Source organism: Dermacentor andersoni, chromosome 7 (genome assembly GCF_023375885.2).
Source record: "Dermacentor andersoni chromosome 7, qqDerAnde1_hic_scaffold, whole genome shotgun sequence".
Classification (NCBI taxonomy): Eukaryota; Metazoa; Arthropoda; class Arachnida; order Ixodida; family Ixodidae; genus Dermacentor; species Dermacentor andersoni.
In genome coordinates this window covers 35,233,747-35,258,543 of record NC_092820.1, presented here as the reverse complement: position 1 = coordinate 35,258,543, position 24,797 = coordinate 35,233,747, and the positions used below count along the sequence as shown (strand labels likewise).

Below are 24,797 nucleotides of genomic sequence, written 5' to 3'. Positions count from 1 at the left end.
GCGGGATATGTGTGTTGGGCAGCCAGTGTGGTAGATCTCATTTCGGGGCGCTCGATCCGGCCGCGATGAAAGCTGCTCCGCATGTGTAGTGAAATCCTCGTGACACATTTTATGTATATATCTCGAAATTCTGTTAGCATGAAGAATTTTCAAACAGAGATGTATAGTTGAATAACTGCTAGCGTACTCGGATGAAAGGCCGTGTTTGCGGGGCGTGCATGAGCAGTGTGTGCGCTGCCGTTTTCGTATAGTTTAAAAGTAGCTGTATTTTTATGGCTCCTGGTAACCAATCTAAATAATTTTGGGAAGTTAACGCAAGCAAAACACGATACTTGAAGAAATATCTAGATTCACCCAATCTAAATATATTCAACCACAAGCGCTTTTGGAGCATGAAGCCTGCTATAAGCTCAGTCACTCGAAGCTTCGCAACTTAGCCGAAAAACTGAAAGAACAAGAAATTAGTCGCTTCGGGAAGTACCTTTACAAGTTTCAAACCGAAAGCATTTCGTTTCAATGTAGTGTGAAGATTATTTCTTTTTGTCTGTTTTATAAACAGTTTAGCAGCAGAAGTTATCTTTCGGGCTATATGAAAAGCGTAAAGCGCCTTTTGATGCTTCGGCGTTATGCAGTTTACGTGCTGTTAATCACTAGGCAGCTGCTGGCGCAGATTCGCATTGTGCCAGTTGTGCGTGGTATGAAGACCTGGTCATGCGTAATAAGTGTTCCGGTTTTCATTACTGTTGCATTTAGTGCCGTCGTCTTGGACAGACTGCGTGGTATATGCGTTGCACAAAAAATTGTGCGCACAGCTCTCTTATTCCACGGAAGATTTTTATTCGGTTAAGACTTTTGGACTATGATGTCTCATTTAGGGAACGCATAGTTTCTCCGCAAGAAGGCGCGCCGGTACCAAAAGTGAAGTAGTTGACAGCTGAACGAGGCGGTTGTTGCACGTTTCTGTATTGCACGGTTGTTGCATGCTTCTGTCACTGCTTGTTGTTTACAGTGTTGTTAAACTTACACCGATGTTTACGGTGCGCCGTGTCACCACTTGTCACTATTTGATTGTGTTCTCTACGCAATGAAGACTGGTAGATTTCACATCCGTATGATCAAAGCAACTATATGAAAGCAATATTTTTTCAACCGCATGGCTTATTGTTCAGGTCAGGTCTGCCAATAGCAGGTGCACAAACTCGGGCACTGTGCGAGGGCTAACCAATTAGGATCAATGCGATCAACGTTTACTCAAACTGTGTTTGCGACTTACGAAGACTGCCTCTTGTGTATACAACAATGCATCACCATTTTCAACCATTTCTCGCCGTTCAGAGGGAACATAACTTATCGCGACCGCAACGTCTCACTTGAAACTCTAGCTCACGATTAAGGACTTCTAGTCCTTGCCGTCTGCCATTATTTGCCACCATGATCTGCGTTTACAACTTATTTATCTTAACCGAGAATGTTCCCTAAAACTGAAGACAAGGCAAGTTATGTGGGTTTGATAAAATTAATTTGTAAAAAATCTGCACAACTCTCAACGCAGCTGTTTTACAGACATGGCCGACCTTCATGTGAAGAGGAACATCTGCACTTTTATTCAAACATCCGTGGAACTCGAAAAATTTCCGCAGTTTGCATTTCAAGGTCTGTGGTTCAGTCAAGACGAATCAGTGAAGTTCAATGTTGAGCAGTGGCGGTATCCTTAACGCATATAGCAACTATAGCATAATGATGTTTTCCTTTTTTTCGTTAAAGCCTTGCGTCAGCTATTTCAAGATGCACTGCAGATACAGAACGAACAAAGTGCACAGTGAGAGAGGTAAACAGCCTGAAGCATTGCATGTGATTTCTCCTATACCATATGCACGCTAAAAAAGTTTACACCCTAAGGGTGTCTTCTTGTCGACTGGGGAACACACATACCATTAGTGTATAACAAATATTTATAGAGGACGACAACAGATATTTAACTAGACGTGCGATAACAAAAGCCATACTTGGAAGCAATGTAATCGTTCTGACAGCCTTCGGCACACAGAAATATCCGACAGGAGTCTTTCACACGGATGGGTATGAAACTCTTCTTTAGAATGTTTCTGTGCGCCCAAGGCTATCAGAAAGATTACAAAATTTTCAACTATGCATTTGTGATCACACGTATAATTAGAGCTCCGTCGTTGTCCTCTGAATTTTGTTAAGGTCCTAAAGTACTGGTGTTACGCGTGCGACAAGAAAACACCCTTAAGGGTGTAAACGTTTTTACGTTGTAGGTAAAGACATGAAGGCACCTCGTATAGCACATATCAATGAATGTGTGGTAAGCATTGAATAATTTATTAGGCATCTCTGTCAAATAGATTCTTCATCAAACAATTATGGCACATGTCCCGACATAAAGTTCAACCAGTGACTAGCCGCATTTACGCGGTATTCTACACCAAACCTTGCTGGGAAATAACTGCACTTAACAATGCAATGCTCGAAGAAGCCTGCGTCGAGAAATGCAGAGCAAAGTGGAACACCTGTGAAATTTTTGATAGATTTTGAGGACAAATACACAATAACTATCGCTAGTCATACAATTCCTGCTAAGGGGACCTGCATTGGCGGTGACCGTATTATCTTCTGCAATTCAGGCACGAGGAAAAAGCGAATAAGCGAGAACCAATTACTGCGTATTTGTTTTTTCTCTAGAAAATAGGAAATTACTAATAGTACACTTGTGCGAGAAAAGCTATTATTTACTTATGGCAGAAACAATGCATTGATAACTTTGCAAACTTCAACAACTGGGGTCCTTTCTCAGATTGAAAGATCAAACCTCATTACATTCATGTTGTTGGGATAGGCTTCGCGAGAAATGATAACTAGAAAACTCGAGAATGTATTCGCGTAGGTCGATTTTAGTGGATGTACACACACGCATATATTTGAAGAAGGTTTCCTTTTTGTCTACTAATTGTGGGAAAAAATGATGCGCTGTGCGACCTAACGCTTTAATAAACTACAGATCAGGGCGGATTAGGTGCTAGGAGGCAGACAGAGCACACATAGTTCCGGTATATTTAATTTACGAATAGTTTTGCGGCACCCAACCTGTAATTGAACGATTTCCTTTTGTAAGCAGTGCAAGCAGAAGCATCCGGCCTTTCGTCCTGCAAACGTAAGCTCGGACAATCACTTTCGCAGATACTCTTGGCTTTGCGTGAAGGAGTGCTCAACAAGCCAATCAGATCATCCGGTTTTGCTCATGGGGTTAAATTTGCGCGCACTGAATGTCATAAGGCGAAAGCAATTACGTCCCCTGTGTCGAGTTTTTTGTTTTATTTTCACGCTAGATGGACGCGGAACGGTGCAGTGTGCCTGCGAATGGAGTTGACAGCCAAATGAAAAGAGCACTCTTTCTACGATACACATACTCTATGGGTGCCCTTGGAACCTTAGGTAGAGAGAGAGAGAGAAAATAATGCAGAGAAAGGCAGGGAGGTTAACCAGAGGTAGTTCCGGTTGGCTACCTTGCGGAGGGGGAAGGGTTAAGAGGGATAAAAAGAGAAACAGAGTGGAAGGGGGAGATAGGAAGAAAGGGAGACAAAGTTTCTCTTCATACCCCGAACGTACTAGGCAAATGCAAAGGGTTATGAAATAATACTTACTTGAAATTCGTGCAACGAGTATCTTTACACTGAAGATTTTCTTTACTGCTATTGAAAGAATGCTGGTCGTCTCTTTTTTTTCTTTACAAAGTGTATTTCCTTCCTACTAGTTCTAGCTTTACACCGCACTAAGTTATGACATCATAAAAATTTTAAATATAAATGCACAAGAGAAAAAATTGGCTGTTGCTTAGCTAACGTTAAGCCTGTATATCTCGAAGGGAAAAGGTTCTGTGATGCTTATGGTTTGGCTTATGGTTATGCTCCATTTTTTAGTCTATGGATATGCTTACGGTTTAACTTATGGATATGCTTATGGTTTAAGTTATGGGTATGCTTACGGTTTAGCTTATGGTTAAGCTTTATGATTTAGCCTATGGTTGTGCTTACAGTTTAACTTATGGATATGCTTTGGTTAGCTTATGGTTAGGCTATACGTGTGCCTTGTGTAGTTATCCAAATTGCTTATCACTGATATATGCCATAAGTTATGCAGGATTATGAAACTTCTTTATTCATCATTGTTGGGCACATTCTCCTGCGATTTCTGTACAGCCATAAACACAGCTCTCTGTATCGTTAGTATCTCTCTCTTCTCCTTCCATGTTAAATGCGCACGCCTATTCTCTGGCAAGCTGTTATACAGTCGGCCTTCTTGATAAACACGCGCTTGCGGCGAACGTCAAACGATAACGCATAGCACGCGACAGTGGCCACCTGCACCGCGCGTGACGTTACCTGCGGCAGCGGCGAAATGTCAGGCGACGGAGCCGGCGGCGCCACCTGCGCCGACTCCGAACACGCTTACGAAGCCAATTCCGACAGACGCCGGCTCGCGCGAAGCGCGCTGTTGACTAGCGTAGTGAAGCTTTTCGCTTGAAAAATCTGTGCTACAAAACGGCAGCTCTTAAGGCACCGCCATATGTCCCTAAATTTTGGAACACTAACCCCCGTATTCAGAAATGCAAATTAAGTTGAAGCCCACCCTTGACTTGATCCAAGTGGCACCTATCGCGAACGCGCCGAAGGAAACGCAGGGAGCCCCTTTGGGCACGTTAACGTCAGGCGTCATCTAAATAAAGTCGAGCATGGGCTTCGACTTAAGTTGCAGTTCTGAACACGGGGATGTATATTCCCAGGTGTCCTTAGCTATTCTGTAAGAGAGGTGAAGACAAAAGCCTTGTAAAGCCTACTGTCATAAGCCTTAATCCACGTTGGTCCGCTTTCTTCCACCGTAATAGACCTGAATTCACATTATTCTGAATTATTACACCCTAATTCACCTTCATATCATCCTCATCTGCCCAACTCCACGTTAATCATCCTTCATCCACCTTAATCCCCAATGTTTGACATTATTCCACCCTAATTCACCTTTAGCCCCGTTAGTACACCTTAATCTACTTCAATCCGTCAGAATCCACCTCAATACATTCACTAATCAATCCTTAATAATTCTAATAATCGTTAATTTGTACATGGCTGGACATTGGTTCACACCTGGCCTTCCTTGGGTCGAGTGATACTTTCTGTACTTCATCACGCGGCCTTGAAACCGAATTCATGCTTTCGCCTTAAAAATATGATTCAAAAACAATCAGTTACGAGTTGCACTTACGTACGTACAATGGGGAAAGCTGGGTAGGGCTATTGACGAGATATCGGTACAGTCCCATGTCGTAGAAAATCTAGCATCGCCGTCACGCGTTCCTCGTCCGCCATATTTTCGGCAACAATCACTCCGAACCATGCAAACCCGATCAGGCTTACCCAACTACGCACACCTTCCGTCTAGCGTTAAGAAAGTACTGAAGTAATTGAATTTCTGAATGTAAAATATGGTAAAAAATTGTACAGTACGTCTTGCACATAAGCTACGGACATGACAGCGTGGAATTGTAAATTGAATGTTTGAGAAAACACAATTTTCCTACGCGAAAAATGAAACACAATCCCCTCTTCCAGCATTTCTACCATAGATAGACCGGCAACGACATCCAAAATTTCCGCGCGCCGGGGGCGCAAATCTCTGACGTCACGAGTGGCGCGCCTGTTTCCTTCCAAAACCTCCAGATGGCGCTCCACTCAACCGCGTCCCGGCCCATGCAAGAGGCCGCGTTTCTACAGAAATCTTGCCTTCGCGCATAGCATTCAGCGTCAGCGTTTGCCGGTAAACATTAGGGTTACATATGCTGCAGCTGACGGCAAGCGTTAGAAGCAGTCGGATACTTTTCAATGCTACCGCGTTCCACACTTAAAGCCAAAGTTTAGGCGACTTCCAAATTCTTTCTTTTTTTTCCAGGAACGTCGCAAGGCCTTTAAAATACAATTTTATCTAATTTTTATACTGCGTTAAAGGATGCGATTGCAGGCGCCTGAACTGGATCGCGCCACCGTACTAAAGGAGGCGCCGTATCACGCTGATTGCGCGTCTCGTCTGAACTGTATCTCGTCGTCGGCGCCTGCGCACCGGTGCAACGTAGCAATATGGCGGCGGCCTTGCAGCTGCTGATTTCAATGCATTCGCGCTATGAGAAGCTTTTTTTCTGTAGAGTTGGTCATTGTAAATCTATGACTAATTGTTGCAAAGTTTCTAGCGTGATACCTGCCGCGGTAGCTTAGTGCCGAAGGCGGTCCTTTGAGGCGCTAAAACCGAACAGAAGCCATTGGTGTCGCAGGCTGCATCCGTTCGTGGTTTCAGAAAAGCTGGTCAACTAGTCACAGAACGAGTAACTAAAAGAAATTACTTGAAAGAATTATTTAAGCGCAGCAGCAGTGCGTTGGGCAATTTTGAATGTGTTGAGAAGGTGCTGCGGGCAAAAATGGGGTAGCTGGTCTTTCATGGGACGTTAGCCTTAGTATAGTAGTTCAGCGTAGGCATCGTCCCGCCCGTACACAGAAATGGCGACCGCCTGTGGGGTCGAGGTGCCGAAAAGGTATTGTGGCAGGTTGGACTTTGCAATGTGTCGGTCAGTATTTATTAAAAAAAGGAAAGAAGAAAAGAGTAAAAATGAGAAAACAAATACAACGGAGGAAAAAAAGGAAAGGGTGACGGCAGAAATATCTGGCAGGGGGCATGTGTACATGGGAAGGGAGCTGGTATGTTTGATATCCGAGCAATAGCTTGGAAGAGAACATGAAATCGAGTGGTACGGGAGAAGCAAAGAACAACTGGAAACGGAGGAATAGCTGACATTACGAATCGAGGTTAGCTGGTGGAAAAATTTGTTTTATGCATTTAGTGACCTGAGGCTTGCAGGTTCGCGTTAAAGCTTCTAGCGATTCTAAGTCGCCACGCACAAAATTGATTCCTATCGAGTGTAGACATTTGAACTTGTGTATGATGTATAATTCCATTTATTTACTCTCACGAGGGGAACAGAAATTAGTTTACGATTCATATAGCCTTGCTATGTGGACTGTATGGACATGTTCACTTAAGCGGTTGGCTACTTCTTTATGTAAATTGTGATTTGTAGGTGCGCGATGGCCGTGGAGACTGGTATAAGTTTGTTGTCCTCAGTAACAAATTTATTTCATAATTTATTTCACAACAACTCTAAGGGCCCTCTAGGGAATGTATTGCATGGCGTAATGGTTACATCGATGAGGCAAACAGTGCGTAAATGTAAATACAACACCAAAACAAAACTGCGACAAATATAATTACAGTGCATCAAGTGAAAACACAGAAAAAAGAAAAACTTAAGATATTTATCAGTACAGCAACTTTAAATGATTTGCGCAAAATATGAAAACGGTACGGAGACTGTTTATCCGCGCATGAAAACAAATTCAGTTTACACATCGGAGAGTGAAACGGTATATATTAGGCATGCAATGGTAGTGCGTATAGCGCCTGGAAATTTCGAGGCATTTGTTTCCGTAACAATGTGCGATGGCAGATTATTCCACTCTATAGCGATGCAAGGAATAAGTGACTAACTAAATGCCAGGGAGCGACACATGATGCATTTGGGTTTGCAAGAATGATCCCGACGCGAAAAAATGGCTGAGGGTTCAAACATTACTCGTTATGAAGAGATACGTGATAGTAAAGCTTAAGGAATAGTGTTAAACGCGATATATTACAATGAACGGACGAGGCTTCAAGCTTGGCACGAATTTTTAAGGCTGATAGCCTGGTTCGCGGTGAATAATCTGTAAAGATGACGCATACAGCACCGTTTTACCGGGATTCTAAGTCATTTATAAGGTATGTCTTATAACTGACACCCATATGGCTGACGGTTACTCTACTTTAGGGCATATTAGTGTTGTGTATATCAATTTGCTTAAGTGTATGGGGCCATGTTTGAGGTTGCGTTTAACAACCAAGCGAACGGTTTGCAGATGTGAGGCTATGGTCAATGTGATTATTCCACGTAAAGTTAGGGGTTAGGTGTACGCCAAGATGTTTGTATATGCACTGTGTTTTAGAATTGGTATATTCAAGACAGTAATCTACGTTGCTTGATCTGGAGGTGAAATTTAAAGCTAGCTTGTTAAGGTAATTGATTATGTTTGCATTTTGAGCACCTCATGTTGCCACACGCACCGGATGTTGGCTTCGTCGTTGTCCTTAATTTAGCACGTACAAGGATTACTTTGAAGTTAGTGTTGCGTCCTTAGGATACAGTGTGCGGGTCGCGAAAGACCATAACTTTCTTGTTGCTAGTTAGAATTGGGCTTGCAAGGTGTAGTCACGGCTCTTGCAGGGTGTATCCGGTCACAACGAAGCAAATCTAAAAGATATGTTGTAATGCGGATCAGCACAGCAGCAAGAACTCGCAAGAAGTTAGCAAGAGCTGAACTCGCAACACAAGTTATGCGCAGAAAGATGATGTCGGGCACATGCGTCCATCACCCAGAAAGTTGTTTATTTAAAGGTACATCACAGGCTCTGGTCGGAGCATTCAGTGATGGGGGATTAAACAAATACGTGATGAGCATGAACAAGAACGAAGAAAAGTAACAGTAAGCAGAACAAAAGAATGCATCATTATACAGTCTCAGTCTGTAAAATGTGTGTATAAGCGCTCATAGAAATGTTCGCGGTGAGTGATTGAAACAATGGCATCTGGAAGATCGTTCAAAAGTGCGATGGCTTGTGGGAAAGAGGAGGAATTGAAAGCTTTAGTGTTACCAAATATGCGTTTGATGCTGAGGTGATAATGGAGGAGCCTGGACATACGTAATGGTTTTTCAAGTGGCAGTGGGGATGGCGTTACGCTGTGAATATATTTGTGTAATACGCATAATAGAGCAACAGAACGACGAACACTTAATGTCTGGAGCGGAATGCCTAGCTTAATTTTTTTTATGCTGGAATGGCGGTTATAGTTACATGAAATGAATCGAGCTGCTATATTTTGTACGGCTCCTAGCATTGAGATTAGATGCTCTTGATGAGGTGACCATAAGTATGAAGCAAATTCAAGCTGTGGGCGGACGAAGGTTAAATATGCCAATTTGCGTGCATGAGCTGAGCAATGAGGCATATTTCGACGTAAGTAACCCCGCGTTTGCGACGCTTTAGCACATATGTTGGGGATATGAAATTTACATTGTGCCTAATGGGCTTCGGGTATTCCCGCATGATTCGTTGTAGATTCCACCATCATCGCTGCGTCTCGCTCGCGTTTAAGAATGCACATCTCTGTTCGCGTCGTCCGTGCACGTTGATTACACAAGGTTTAAATACAACGTAGACGAGATATATAACGGGCGAGAAAGTTCTAGAATGTTCTGATACATGCATGCGCGTCATGCGCTGAGCAGTGACTTCACATTAGCTAACGGTTGAAAGACGTTCAAAGTAAAGAGATATAGAAGTACCCGCGTCAATATGCATAAAACGTTTATCTTGCTTTCATGTCATTGCTCGCACGGATGCGTTTGTCACATCACACTAAGATTTTACACCTATGACTTGATAGCAAGCCGAGTCAAAACATGCGACTTCGTAGGGTGTGAAACAACTTTTTAAAACAAACAGAGGGTCTTCCATATTAAACAACAAAAACTAAAATTTTGTAGAGGGAGAACATCATATAGTGAAGCACCAAATCATTTGAACTTGAACTTAAGAGTCTTATTAATGTCATCACTTAGTTTATGGTGCCGAAGAAAGGTATTCCGTGAGAATACAAGAGCCAACGAGATAACCAGAATATCCAATGCATTGAACAAAATTTCAATGAAATAAATTTTGCTATACCTAAGATGATCATTTTTTTTAAGAATACCTACAATGATTGTCTGCCGAAAACAACAGGGCTGAAGAACCTCAAATAATGGCAGAGATTACTTTTCAGTTGACAAAGAAACATTCCTCGCTTTTTAAACGGATGCCAATTAAAAGGGTTTTGTTCTACTCATACAGCAGAAACATTAAAATCATGGGCAATCAAAGCTTGTCTTCTAGTACACAGTCAAAACGCTTGCACAAGATACTTCTCTAATCAAACGAGGTGTCAAGGAACTTCTGCGGACATTTAGGCATTCTAGTTGTACAAAACACATACTTATCAGCCCATTGGGGATTGTCTTGATATGAGTTTGCTAAAGCTTCGTTCGCGAACAATGTAGTCCTACATACAGTAAGCGCTGGCGAGGGCCTGCAATGTACTTTGGCATTCAAGCTCCACAAGTACTTCTGGCGAGGACGTCTTGTCTAGTAATTTCTTAAACCAACATTTTACTCAGCCGTCTAAATGTCACAAGAAGTCGGTCTCTGCACACGATGCATTTAGTTGCTCACTCGTGTGAAAAATATCAGTGTTTCCCTGGACGGCTTCACTAACTTTAAAACGGCTACCAGTGAAATAGAAAGGACGCGCACACAAGGAAAAGGCATTAGACGCGGACGGACGCTGGACTTTCAACTGTATTTTATTGAAACCTACATCGCCTCACATAACCTCCGACGCATGCGCATCTTCAACTCCTTCCAAGACATGTGCAAAGATAACATTTCGAATATCCATTACTGTGTGAAAACAGCCGACGCATGCGCAACTTCTAGTCCTCCCAAGACCTGCGCATAAATGTCAGTTTTTTATTAATAACATTTTACCTACTCGATAGGTAAGCGCCTATCGAGGCTTATATAGGCTTACCTATTGAGTAGGCAAAACATGATTGATCAAAAACTGACATTCATACACAGGTCTTGGGAGGAGTTGGAGTTCGCATGCGTCGGCTGTTTTCACACGGTAACGTATCGCCGAAATGTGATCTTTGCGCATGTCTTTCGAGGTATTGAAGATGCGCATGCGTCGGAGGTTATGTGCAGCGATGTAGATTTCAATAAAGTACAGCTGAAAGTCCAGCGTCCGTCCATGTCTAACGCCTTTTCCTTGTGTGCGCGTACTTTACGTTTCGCTGGTACCCTTCAAGTTCATCATGCAGCAACTGGCCCAAGAGCTTGCGCTAATTCACTCTCACGTTGTTATGCGAATGCCGCGGGCGATTTATCTAACTCGCGCATTAGACAGAATATCGCGGCTGCACATCCCTATGTGTCACGAGGTGCGTAAGCAGTTGAACTTCGTCACCAAATGAATCTCCACATAAGTAGCACGTATTACTGTGCCACAGATGCTCATCGAGTGTTTCTCTGCGAAAATAAATCCACCCTGCGTACACTCATACGGCGTTTTATCTCCGTGCTTCCTTTGTCGGTGACATATTTCGCAAACGAAAGCTTTATCACTACTTTGCCAGTAGAGTTTGAATGGTTTCCAGCATGTTTGACAGACACGGGGTTTTCCGTCTGTGTGAGTCTGCTGGTGTCTACGGAGACTCGCCAACCGCGTTAATGATTTACGACATGTTTTGCAAATGTAGGGTGTATCGCCTGTATGCGTGCGCATGTGGTTATCTAGATGAGTAGACTGCCGGAACGATTGATCATATATATTGCAAACGTAGGGTTTCTCGCCTGTATGTGTGCGCATATGGTTATCTAGGTGGACAGACTGCCGGAACGATTTATCACATATATTGCAAACGTAGGGTTTCTCGCCTATATGTCTGCGCATATGGTTATCTAGGTGGACAGACTGCCGGTACGATTTATCACAGATATTGCAAACGTAGGGTTTCTCGCCTGTATGCGTACACATATGGTTATCTAGGTGGACAGACTGCCGGAACGATTGATCACATATAATGAAAATGTAGGGTTTCATGCATGTATGTCTGCGGCAATGTGCAGCGAGATTAGCAGCCTGGCCGGACGATTTGCCACAAGATTCGCATTTGTGTGGTTTGCCTGTTCTATTCCGGCAATGTTTTAAGAATTTCGAATCCTTGACAAAGGTTACATCGCTTGTTTCGCAAGTGGGGGCTGTATCGCCCGTGCGTTCGTTGGCGTGTCCATGTAAGGCGTCCTGTCCGCTCGAAACATTGCCACAGACACCGAACAACTCTTGTTCTTCCTTTCCTCCGCTTCCTGTAGAATTCCTGAAAGCAGACGGTCAATGGGGTTCAATATGGGCGACTCTCGTTACGGTACGACAGAAATAAATTTTTGCCAATTAAGAGTTCGACAAACTAAATCGCTCCTTTATGCCAAGGCTGTTTGCACAATCTAAGCGCTAACTTGCAGGCAAAGGTCCAGAAACATGCCCTCGGAAGTGAGACGTTCGGCACTGAAACAGGTCGTATTGGCTGAGATAAAATACATTGGCTATTTTAGAGGACCCTTTGTACGTGAGGAGGAGTAACATAATTGGAAATGCTTCAAAGGTGTACTGTACTACTCACGTTATCTCTGTCAAATACAGGGGGGGGGGGGGGGGGGTTGACGCCTCGTCGGACATATGTCAATACACACATATCAAATAGATATCGAAAAATATGAAATATTTCAGAGCATTCAAGCACAATGGCTAAAATCTGCTGCCGGAGAGTTTCTTTAAAGATCCTATTGCAGAAATATAAAACAATGCTTATGGCAATGTTCGTCAATGTAACATTAAACACCTGTATTTTCTTTCTCTTGATTTCTTGGCCAGAATATTTTTTGTGCGTTAATGTCATGAAGTTCGTATGCGAGGGGTTTCGGCATTGTTGGCGCACCATCGTTCCTACCGTTTATGGCCAGAAATGCAAAAACAAACAAGTATAGACAGAATAGGACACATGCAGAAGTGCCTCGTGTGTGTGTTCTTCCCTGCCTGTTTTTTTTTTTTCCAAATTACTGCCCTATATGCACTGGATGAACAACGTTTGGTATATTGCTGTTGATATGCTATTTATTTGTTTGCTTTTGTATATGCTAGTGATTGTTCACATGACTACTGGAATGTTATGGAGTGCTTGGCCCGTATCTAGACCAGTTTACGTACTTAATTATTACATTGTAAAACTTAATTAGGTAAACAAATAAATAAATATTTACAGGAACAGGAATAAATGGCCACAGCAGCATTTTTGGAGAACCGGTGTAGGCTGAAGAAAAGAGGTATACAATGCCTTCCGTATGAATTCAAAATAAATTATGGTATTTGATTCAAGCATTCCAATTCCAGCAGCTGTATCAAGCACAATTTTCATCTGGGTCGTCAACTTGGAAAAAAATTGAAATCGCCAAGTTACGAAAAAAGAACACAAATTGTACTAAGTTAACTACACTAAAAAAAATATACCGCAGTTATATTAGCAGAATCTCTGACAGGATCCGAAGCGGACTGTTCTTTGTATCCATTTGCAGTTTGCGTGAAGTGTGCGTTTGCCTGGGTTTTCAAAAGATCTGCTCATAAGATTTCAGTGCGCTGTGTAAGACATCAATTTTGTGCACTTCATATGTGTCATTAGGTGCAGTTTAGAGAATGGTGGCGCTGTATTTTTGGCTGAATTCTTTCTGTATTTTTCTTAGGAATATGTCACAAATCGAAAACGCAGCTCCTTCAATTACAATATATTCACATTTTTTTAATGCCAGAAACTTAAAGGTTGGCGCAGTGTGTTGTCCAGCAATTTGGTTTCTCATTACCCATGCACTTCGGTCCTGAGCTAAAGCTTCCTGTTTACGCCAGCGCCATATTGTTTGAACTGCCCATGACGTTTCGCATTTCAGGCAACAACATTTCCCTCCATCGCACTAGCTAGTCAGTTTAAGTATAATTTAACCATAGCTAGCTTTACGTGTCGTCTGAGTGAGTTGATTCATCGAAAGGAATTCATACAAAAGTATGGCTCACCAAGCGTCGTTTCCGAAAATGCCGGATGGCTCCTACATGCGCGCATAGCTTGTGCTGGCCTCTGCATTGTAGACGCCGCCACTGCTGCTGTAAGCCAGAAGTGTGGAATTTGTGCTTCCGATTTCTGTGCTGTGTGTATGCCCTGAAAGCAGAGGTCCCGATTTACCATTGTGTGGCGAGGCTGGAGTCTTCCTTGATAGGAACGTGCAGGAAGCAAGAGGAAACCCTGACAGCAGTGCGACCGTCTGAAGTGATGCTCTAAGTTCAACCAACAGAAGTGGGAAGCCACAACGTGATGCTACTAAAAAGACCCACATGTGTTTAGGGAGTTGTTTATTGCTGAATTCCTTCGTCTTTTCTGCCTAGAGCGGAACTTTGTTGACTTTGAAATGTCTGATTTTTGCTCTCTCGCTTCTTGTCGTGCTTTGATAATGCTTGTGCTCTGTGGTAAGCGACTCAGTGCCACACGCCGGTGCTGCATGTCATAAAAGAAAAAGGAATATGCAAATGCATGTATTGAAGCATCGCGGCAAACTAGTTTGCTGCTGTTATTGAAAAATAAAGTAAACTTTCGATCTTTTACCTTTAATATCGCTAGAACAAAATCGGGCTTACGAAAAAATCTGTTAACCCTGAAAAGTGGTGAATGATTGACGAAAGAGAAAATTGTAATTTGTTACGATGGAACCTGGAACCGTACGCTATAACGAAACCTGAGCCTCTTGACAAATTTATGGGTGATTCTCATCTCAGCGCTGGGGTAAAGGTAATACTTTGACTTGAAATAACGAGCTTTTGTCCTCCGATTAGATTTACATTTACTTTAGGAGAGCAAGGTGATTAACGCGCGTGCGGATTCCAGGTGGCTTGGTTTTCTCAGGATAAGGGCGGTTACACTCCGGGCTACCAGAAGGAGGAGCTTCGACTCAACTCTTATGTCGTCACAGTATATTGAATGAGCCAAATAATTTTTAGCAGTAAAATGACTTAGGGGAAGCAAGAAAAGCCAGCAGCGATTGTATTTAGCTTTGGTGGCACGTTAAATGTCCTCTGGTGGTCAAAATAAATTGAGAGTCTTCCACTACGGTGTGCCTCATAATCAGACCGTGGTTTTGACACGTAACAGACCACAATTCACTTATTCGTGTTGTTTAAATGTGTCGTATGCGATAGCAAACGTGAGCTTCCTCAATCTCCTTGAAGGGGAGTGCTGGTACACTAACGGCCGAAAGGCTTCGTGCACCTACCGGAGACGGTCGATACCGCACCAGCCGGGTGGTACTGCGTGTTCCATTCGTCAACGCCGGTGGTCTCAGGAATTCTGCAACACAACACCTGTTCTCATGAGCACCGATTCAACAGTGGTTAGACAAAGATTGTAGCTGAAGCCAATGTTTCGACTAGTGGATACATCTGGAGAAGCTCCCTTGTGGATACGTTTGCCTCCAAAATCCTTCAGGCACGCAGGCATATTGCACTGAAACAAAATGCCGCGAGCTTCAAGATTGGAATGAAAGATTTCTTGTGCCAATATACGCGCAGTCTTTGCGGAGGGGCGAAGCTGATACGTCTATAGTATATTAGAACAATAACAAAAGTAAGGCGAGTTGTATTTAGACACTGTATACTCCAATAAAGGCTCGCTTATTTACTGAACACAGGTTGTACCACGTGCCCAATCACACGCATAAAACGTAACCTAATGACCTCTAACATGCGCGGCCGAAAGATGGTGTGATGGGGAGGACGGGCAAAAGAGACTATAGGTGCTCTTCCCAAGGCGAACGTTCCCAGATACCGCTCCCCTTAACACGTGGTTTCCAAAGCAGAGTACAGGGTAGCAGGAAGCTAATGGGTATTAATGCACAAGACATTTCTGGCCACCGTCTCGTGGCCACCCTCCCCGTGCGGAAGCTCACGTGACTTCCAAATTTTCCCGGGCCGCATATGTGCCGTGACACTTAGGATAGAACGCTGGTAGCGATGATGCAAGCAGGCCTCGAGAGTTCCTATCATTATGTTTCCCATAATATCCCCTAGAAAGAAATCTGGCACCACCGTCTATGCCAGTTTCCTGACAGGCATCGTGCTGCGATGGTAATGCCGAGATATGGGTGTCCGAGGCACGGTCTCTAAAGTGGCATGGCTGGAAACATGGTGGAGACTTTTTAGGCACAAATTTATTAAAACGAAATATTCGCAAAATGTTTTCATTGACTGGCACAACATCTTCTGCTAAAGTTTACTCGCCTAGAGTAGATTAGCATACGCTAACAAAATGTTGCACTGCGTACGCAAATCATGTCCGTTCTCCAACTTCAGTGTCTTGCAGGCACCATATGCATTTCATATAATTGTATTCGAAGCAGAAGCCCTCATGACTGAATATAAAAACAATTGTAACAATAAAGAAAAAACTGTTCATTACGTGCAATTGCAGTGCTGGACACTAGCGCCTTCGAGGTTTCCTGGCTCTGTGAGAGCGATGCCGGTCCTAAGTCTCCACATCCAGATTTCCCATGCATGCAACACTAAAGGGCGGGGGGGGGGGGGAGATATTCTACGTAATGTAGAAAAAACTGACATAGCTCCTGTATTTACAAGCAATAGAGAACGCTATGTTATAAGCGCCTACTGCGAATTGTATCCCGCTAAGATAGTCCATTTACACAACACGCGCATACGGGAGCACTTGCCCACGCAGGTGCTTTTAAGGCTGTACATATTCCGTGGATGTGTGCCCGAAGGTAAAAACTGATGTATATCGTAGAGTCGCGTCAAGACAGCCGCCTTTGCGGAAGGTGCACGGGAACCCTCTTTCCATTCGGTGAGCGAACCGCAGCAATGTGTACTGATTGACGGTTGCATCAGGGAAGCCAAATAATATTCCTCGGCACGCAGCAATTAGCCAAGAATGTAACACTGGATATAGATCCCTCACCTGCAACTTGAGAGGCTAATTGCAATATTCCACCGATGATCTAAACCTCTCGAAAGAACGCAGTGGCGCTTGCTATTTAGCGATTGTTCATACCGGAGTCATGCGCACCCATCTATAGCAATCTTGGAAACAGAAGCTTCATTTGTCAACGCGTCCCGACCGACCTGTCAAGGCTTGTTCTGCCGCTCTATGGGAGGCTTGTTTTTTTTATTTTTTTATTGCGATAGCAAGTATGGGGACTCTCCAGACGCAGTTGTGCTGCTGACGTCACCGGGATGTTCCGTATAAACAAGGTGCATAACGCCATCTCCAGTCCCCCAACACTGTATGTGCGAGTAAAAGCGTGCGTGCATGTCACAGGCCACACACGTCTTTGAAATCAGACCATCGCCTTCAATGCCAGAGTAATGGACGCCTAAGCCTTTGAAGAATTCTGGTACAGGGCACACCTGCACAGTTTCATAATATTCGGCGAAAGTCCTGTGTAACTGAGTGTAACTGAGCGCTGTTTAACTGAGTGAATCAGTGGAACAATCGAGAACGTGCTGGCGCATGCGCAAGGGGTTGCCCAGAGCAAGTGTCCTCCGTCAGGCTGTCCTTTTACCATTTATTCCTTGCCCTCTCAGTGGAACGAAAGAAGAAAGCGCGAAATGTGATCAAAGTGGGCGCTCTGGGATAGCCAGTGTGCTGCCTCTTTTTCACATATGCATTGCACGTTGCCGTCTTATATGTACAAGGGTCGCATGTGCAGTCGGCCTAGAGTTTGACCTACCACAGTTACATACCAAGCAAACTGAGAACCACCTCAATGACACGCGGAAGTACGACAGGGTACATTTAAATAAAATCGTACGACGAGATTATCAACTATAGGGAAGGGCTATTTGCCACAAAAAAAATGTAGGATTACGCAATACATGCCTTGACATTCTGATATATTTCATGTTGTCTATTGATTATGTATGCTGTAGTGTAGGAGTACGGATTAATTTCGTCGGCTTGGCTTTCTACATCAGTACCCACGCTATATTGTCTCGGTAAACTAAGACATCCTCAGATTTATTTTATGCCCATTCTTTTAAATGAGCACCTTTCTCCTCATTATCTTGATATATTCCATAAGGGGGAGTGAGTAACCACGTAACCAACCTTAAAGTTTGCTTTCACGTGTCACAGGAGTGCAACATGCTGCCTAACCTTTTTTTACTCTGTCCGTGTCGAGTCGCCGTCTTGCAACTATTAGGTATGCCAACCCAAACGCCACCGGTAGAATGCTCCAATGTGCTGATGCAGTCGTAGTTCCAGGCATCAGTGCTAGCACGCCACCGAAAAATGAGTACAAGCATAATTTTTCCACGGGTAGCTTTCCCTGTCGTCTTCGGTAGTGAGTTCGAGTGTTTGAATTAACTCTATATTGATTACCTGTGATTTTTATGGCATGATTAGCGGCAGAGATGGGGCAGCGACGTGGAATAAAACGACGCATTCTGTACAATCACAACGCGATCTCGAAACAGATCTAATGCTTTCACCTTAAAAGTGTCCGATGCCAGATGCGATGCACAGCATGAGTGTAGCTGAAACATGACGTGCTACTGCGATTTTTCACAAAAGCAAAAAGGTACCGTAGAATACTATGACGTTCCACTTGTTTATCGCTGTAGTGCAAAGCCACCCAAGCTTGCTCTACTAGAAACGATTTGGAGCCCTGTAATCTAAATTTCAGTGGTAAAAGTACGCTCACATAAAACCAGAAGTGGGCTCATCGACCAAACTACTCCGAGCGGCAAATGGGTCAGCTTGCGCAACTGTGCGTATCTTCTTTAACACGTATTCGTGGCGCTTAGGCAACACAGGCAAACGGACACGCAATCCTTTTAAAGGAACTTATGCCTTTTCCTCCACAGGGCTTATGTTTTCTAAAAATAAAGTGTTCAGCGGGAACTACCCACTTCGTGAGGCTTCAATTTTATGAGGCAAATTACAGCATTTTTGTAGACTTTGACGTCCGGCCGGAAAGTACTATCGTGAGCAATTTTAGCGAGAACAGAGGAGCGCGTGTCAGACAGCCTCGAACCGTGCTATGGGCGATACGCGACGGCCGTGGTCGGAAACAAAGTGGAGAGGAGGACGCTGTTGTAATTACTGTTGGCACTCCCACCATTGGTCTCTCTATACAAAGTGCAGAACTTCACACGTCACCAACGCACATTGATGCAGCTGTTTCATATTGCGGTTACTGATAACTTTTCACCGAAGCGTGGCCAATAGCAGCACTTTTCTGACGCGTAAACATTCCAGAGCTACTTCCCTGGGAAATAAGCCTGCGCCTGTAACTCGTCACACGATGCGCTTCAGTGGCCAAAGTGAGTGATAACGACGACCCACGAAAGCTGGTGGAATCTATTGCAACCAAACTCGAACTTCCTAGGCCTAGTCACGACGACATTGAAGCCTTGCACAAAATCAAAGGCAAAGCTATCTCCGTCCCACCTGTTCTGGTTCGATTTTCAAGGAGTGAAATAAAAGAGTGTTGGATTGAAAAGCGGAACAGACTGAAGGGTGAAAAGATATACTTCAACGATAATCTAACTTCCCGAATGAAGAAACTGCTATGGATGACAAAAAATCTGGCGAAAGATAAACAATATCGCTTCGTCTGGGTGCGCAATGGCAGAATACTTTTAAGAAAACGCGAAGGAACGTCAGTGTTACGCATTGACAATGAACAAGGCTTAAATAAAATAATCTGAAATGATTGACCAAATACACTCAACTGAACAATGGCTATCAATGAAAGACGAGTGGGCGTCAGATGTTTCTAGCAGCTTATTGCTTCAGCTAATCCATGTGAATGTGAGGAGCCTGCGCAAACACTGAGACATGTTAAAGATTCACCTAGCTGAAACACTGCCATCATTACATGTTTTAATTTTAACCGTAATCAATATTTCAAAAGACAAATGCGCTCATTTTGCGCTGTATGATTTTCAGTCTTTCTTTTTGCGCAGTGATAACAAAAGAGGGGGTGGCATAGCGGTCTATGTAAGAAGTGATTGGCACTGTGAACGAGTGTCCTTTGATTTTCAATATGCTGAAGTAGTTACTGTACTAATGACTAAAGCACACCTGAAGTTTACAGTATGTGCTGTTTATAGGCCACCAAGCACAAACCTAAATATATTTTTAGACGATTTGGCAAGCTTCCTTAAAAAGTACGCAGACAGAAGCAGCATTATTTTGGCCGGTGATTTTAATATAGACATTTTTACAGCAAATAAGCCTGCAACATCTGAATACTTAACACTTTTGGCAAGCTACGGACTCGAAAACAAAATTCATAGTTATGCACGAGAGGAAATTCTCGGTCATCGTTGAACAAGGTCGTGTGTAGACCATATCAGCACAAAAATGTGCAAATATTTTTTGGCTGTGTTATTAGGGAAAAGTAGCGGACCACTACTTTATCGCTACAGCAGTTTCAGGAAATGCTGTTGCTCTGACTGAAACAAAGACTGTAGAGAAATATGTTTTGAATTCTAATGAGGTAGATAAACGTGTGAGAACATTCAACTGGGATTCTTTAACGCGGCACAGCCACCTAAAGGCTTACGAACTGTTTGTAGAGGCCTTTAGAGAGATTTACCTTTGCTCCGAAAAGAAAATAAAGCTTAAAAGAAGAAATAAAAATAGCCCCTGGATTGATAAAATATTGGAGCTTTGCAGCGTTAAAAGAAACTCCTCATAAAATGCCAAGATAAACCCGGGGACGCTCTTGCAAGAGAAAAATTTAGGCAGATGAGAAACAAAGTAAACGGTAAAATAAGACTAGCTAAGAAGCGCTACCACTCAGGCAAGTTTGCAGCTTGCAGTCGTAATGCCGGTAAAACGTGGAACTTGGTTAACACCCTAATAGGGAGACCTGCAAAAAAGAGTATTGATAATACTCTTGTGGACGCCTTTCTTGAGTCACCTGCTCTACAGATAGCGAATGATTTTAACAAATACTTTATCGAATCAGTAAACACCATTACAAATGGGTGCATACCAGCAAATTTTCGAAATAATGGTACGTTGTCTAACATTCATTCTGATTTTTTGCCTACTGTTGATGAAGCAGAATTGTGGGATATTATACGATCCATGAGTTTAAAAAAATCCCCAGGTTTTGATAAAATTAAGATAAGAGATATAGCAACGAATTTCCATGTGCTCAAATCAACACTACTCTACATCCTAAATGAAACATTAAAAACCGGTCAGATACATGAAAACATGAAAGTTAGCATTGTGAGACCTCTTTATAAGAAAGGATCTCGAAAACTTTACGAGAATTACCGACCAATTTCAATTCTTTCGTCTTTGGCAAGCATATTGAAAAAAATACTCTACGTTAATATGGCCTCATTCTGTGAAAAGTTTAGCCTTATTAAACCAGCGTAGTTTGGCTTTAGCTCAGGTCAGAGTACTGTGGGTCTGTTGGAAGATTTTAACGACTATATCTGTAACCAAATCGATAAAAACAATGTTGTTTTGACTCTTTTCGTTGATTTAGAACGAACATTTGACACATTAGATCATGAACAGTTACTATCAAAACTAAGCAGATGTGGTTTCAGAGGCCCGTATTACTCATCTTTTAAAAATGATTTAACAGGCAGGCAGCAGTGTGTCCGTGTGGCGGAGACCTATAGTTCTTTGTTGCGTGTTAAATCAGTGGTACCGCCAGAGTCCGTATTGGGACCGCTTTTGTTTAACATTTAAATGAATGATCTTGCTTGCTTACCACTAAAATTAAAAACTTATTTGTACGCTGATGACACGGCTTTGGTTGTATCGAACAAACTTTCGAACGAAGCCGCTAGAGTGTTACAGTATGATGTCTGTAAACTACTTGATTGGTTCATTAATAACAAAATCTTCATTAATAAATGGAAGACTAATACGATATGTTTTGACAGCCCATATAAAGCAGTCGCGGATATTTCCCCTGTTTATCTCCACACCATTGACTGCCTTGCATGCTCATGTCCTCCGGTAACTCTGCTAAATAGCACAAAATACCTGGGGCTACACTTCGACGACACGTTGTCATGGAATGCCCACATTTAAGAGCTCGCAAAGCGCTTACGTGCTGTGTGCGCTCATTTGTATGCCCTAAAATCTTTATGTGATGTAAATGTTCGCAAAATGGTTTACCAAGCACTTGGGAAATCGATCATAAAGTACGGAATACCAATTTATGGATTTGCTTCTTCTAGTAGACTTAGGATAATTAACCGCATCCTAAAAAAATTGCCAATAGCCTCTCGTATGCCACACTTGGTCATGAGGAAGATGTCTTGCTGAGCATGTACCAGTCAGACATGTTTGTCGAGCAACACGTTTTGTTCAACGCCATGTGTAAAAGTTATTTTTCTACTAAATTCAAAAACTTCAACGTGAATTCTCGCAGCTTATGTCAGACAGAAAAAATATGTGGTAACTCGTGTGTACACAAACTACGGCAAGAGAACTCGTGCTTTCTACGTGCCGGCTAATTTTAATAAATTGAATGAGAATGATATCGCGGGAACACTTAAACAAATAAAATAGTCCATATTCTTTGAAGTTTTCTTCGGGATTTGAAGCATGCGAACCTGATTGCGAAGTCATCTCTAATGTCAATGTGTTTTTTTTCCCTGTTGATGCAATAATATATTTTGTTCAAATAATATCTTTTGTGCACTTTTTGCAATATCATTTGTTCATATATTTTTTTAATAATTTACTTATTTGTACACATATCAGTGCTACCAGTTGACTGCCCAGCCTCGCACACAAGCAATGTTGCTTATGCGGGCTGGATGTGTAACCATGACATCACTCCATGTAATAAAGATTATTATTATTATTATTATTATTATTATTATTATTATGTATGCATCAGCTCCTAGGGGGTATATGCGAAAGTACGTTACGCAAAACACACGAACGAGAGTCTAAGAGCGGCGCTCTAAAAATATCAAAAGCATGAAGAAAAATATGACCAGCTGTAAGTGAGTGCGACACATAACCGTCTTAACGGCTGACGGCGGCGGTGAAGTGAAGTGCCGTCTGCTACCGTTCTCGAAAAAAAGAATCAGGTGCAGCGGGAGCGCCAACAGAGCATGAGCGCCCTCCTGTCTCCCCTGTTTGGGACAGCGCCATTCTTGTATCGCTGTAGCTGGGTTTCGAGGCTATTTGGCACCTAATCGGCAGCTATTCGGCAGCTATTCTTCTTTGCCCGTTCATATTGCTCGTGATAGAACACACCAATGTGGCATATCTAGTGAGGCAGTGCGCTTAAAACTAATAAATCCCTACATTTCTGCGCCAGAACCGGGAGCTGATAAAATGCATCTTACTGTGGAAACTGCATTTAGTCTTTTACCACCGGGGCTTCTGTAACGAGCACCTAAATACAGATAAACACGAGTCTTTATACAATGCGCTTTTATCGAAATACAGTGGTCACATCCGGAATGGTACCCAGGACTTCGAGCTACAGCACCCAGTGCCGCGTGTGGAGTGCAATCATCATACATAAGCGAAAAATATTACCTTCGTTAAGTAAATTCATTTTTCGTTGTGATAAGTTTTAACCCGAGCGCGAAACATCTGCGCTGAACATAACAATGCTCCCACCCCGCCCGTGCATCGACGCGTCTATAAGAAAGTCCCCGATTTATGAGCTCAAGTTGGCCGTCAACAAAGACTCGGTATAGGTGGGAACATCTGTACAGATGTAAAAGTCTATTACCGGGTTCATGCCTAAGGATAACAGTATTCAATGAAAAATGGACAAGCGGTAAAAGCTCACGTTGGGTAGGCGCTCAAAGAAGACGAAGCGGCCTGGGTGTTTTCACGGCTTGAACTTATGGTTGCTTCGTCCATGAAGCTGAACACAGGAGGCGTGTATTCGTTGCTTCTTTCTTCAGCCATGCCTGATGTTTCGATGGGAACGAACTGGCGTCTACTCAGGTATGCGCGATGTTGAATCTCCGCGCATGCGCACTCAATGCCCAATACAAACGGAAGCAATTACAGCTTTTCGAACTGCGAGATGTAGAATAAATTGAGAGTGTATGTCTGGGAAAAACGAGACGATAGAGTGCGCCGCTAGCTTGACGTTAAAGTAGAATTTTTTGAATGCTAACGGAGGCACCGCTATAAAACTGGCTATCGTTCTGCCAAATCATCTAACCAAACTAACCCTCATTTAAAAAAAAAAAGCGTTCATGTGACGACATCATTGCCCTTTTTCATGCTCTTATGAAAGTTAAATGCACAGTTGGCAGAGGAGAAATTGTTGCTCTTGTAAGGACTCATGAAATTTTAGGAGGTATACAAGTTTAGTTATACCTAACAAGCTTATGGTTACTAGAGGCGACAATTCTGCTGACTAGCTCGCTCTGTTCTAATGAAGCAGATAGCGCTTGTCGCCTGATGAGGGAAACTCCCTTGGTTCCATTGTCTACAAATTCCAGTGCTGCCTTCCCCCCCCCCCCCCCCCCCCCCTCCAGTATAGAAGTGCATATGCTTCGCACTTTCTGCACTTCTTCGGTGACGAACGCTGATGCGTCGTGAGTAGCCGTAGCTCAGTCAGGCCTCAAACACTAGGAACAGTTTCGCGTCCCGGCCACTGTTTAGACCACAGTCAAATATTGCGTTTATAGCCCATTACGATGAGCGCTGGGGTCGTTAGATTAAATGTGCTGCTGCCCACTCTGAACCTCATAGATTTGTGTCGCACATTAAACCAAATATGAGATGCACCGAACCAAGCGTGAGCGCTTTATCACGTTCCGAATATGATGCGGCATAATGATGGAGCCGCTAACACAAACAAGCCGAGTCGGTAGTCGACTCATTTTTCCCTGCGCTCTCGCCGTGCGCGCATTCAAACCTACTGCTCACGCCGTCGTTTGAACCACACTCACTTACTTAACTTACCACGCTCAC

General features: G+C 43.1%; 1 protein-coding gene across 1 annotated transcript; it reads right to left on the bottom strand.

Moving 5' to 3' along the window:
• Nucleotides 1-11,926: 11,926 nt before the first annotated feature.
• On the bottom strand, nucleotides 11,927-24,044 carry LOC129385309 (uncharacterized). Its single transcript, XM_072289050.1, has 4 exons — nucleotides 23,656-24,044; nucleotides 15,121-15,194; nucleotides 13,874-14,015; nucleotides 11,927-12,131 (listed from the first exon to the last, which is right to left on the bottom strand). The coding sequence occupies exons 1-3, from the start codon at nucleotides 23,775-23,777 to the stop codon at nucleotides 13,906-13,908; spliced, it is 306 nt and encodes a 101-aa protein (XP_072145151.1). The 5' UTR covers nucleotides 23,778-24,044; the 3' UTR covers nucleotides 11,927-12,131; nucleotides 13,874-13,905.
• Between the last annotated feature and the right edge of the window lie 753 nt (nucleotides 24,045-24,797).

Bases quoted from the DNA above. Each gene is read 5' to 3' on its own strand.
- LOC129385309 (XM_072289050.1), bottom strand. From the start codon at position 23,777: ATGGCTGAAGAAAGAAGCAACGAATACACGCCTCCTGTGTTCAGCTTC. The intron at 15,195-23,655 runs GTGAGCTTTTAC...GTTGTGTTGCAG, and splicing joins TCTTTGAGCGCCTACCCAAC to AATTCCTGAGACCACCGGCG. The intron at 14,016-15,120 runs GTAGGTGCACGA...CTCTGCTTTCAG, and splicing joins TGCGGTATCGACCGTCTCCG to GGCATACACACAGCACAGAA.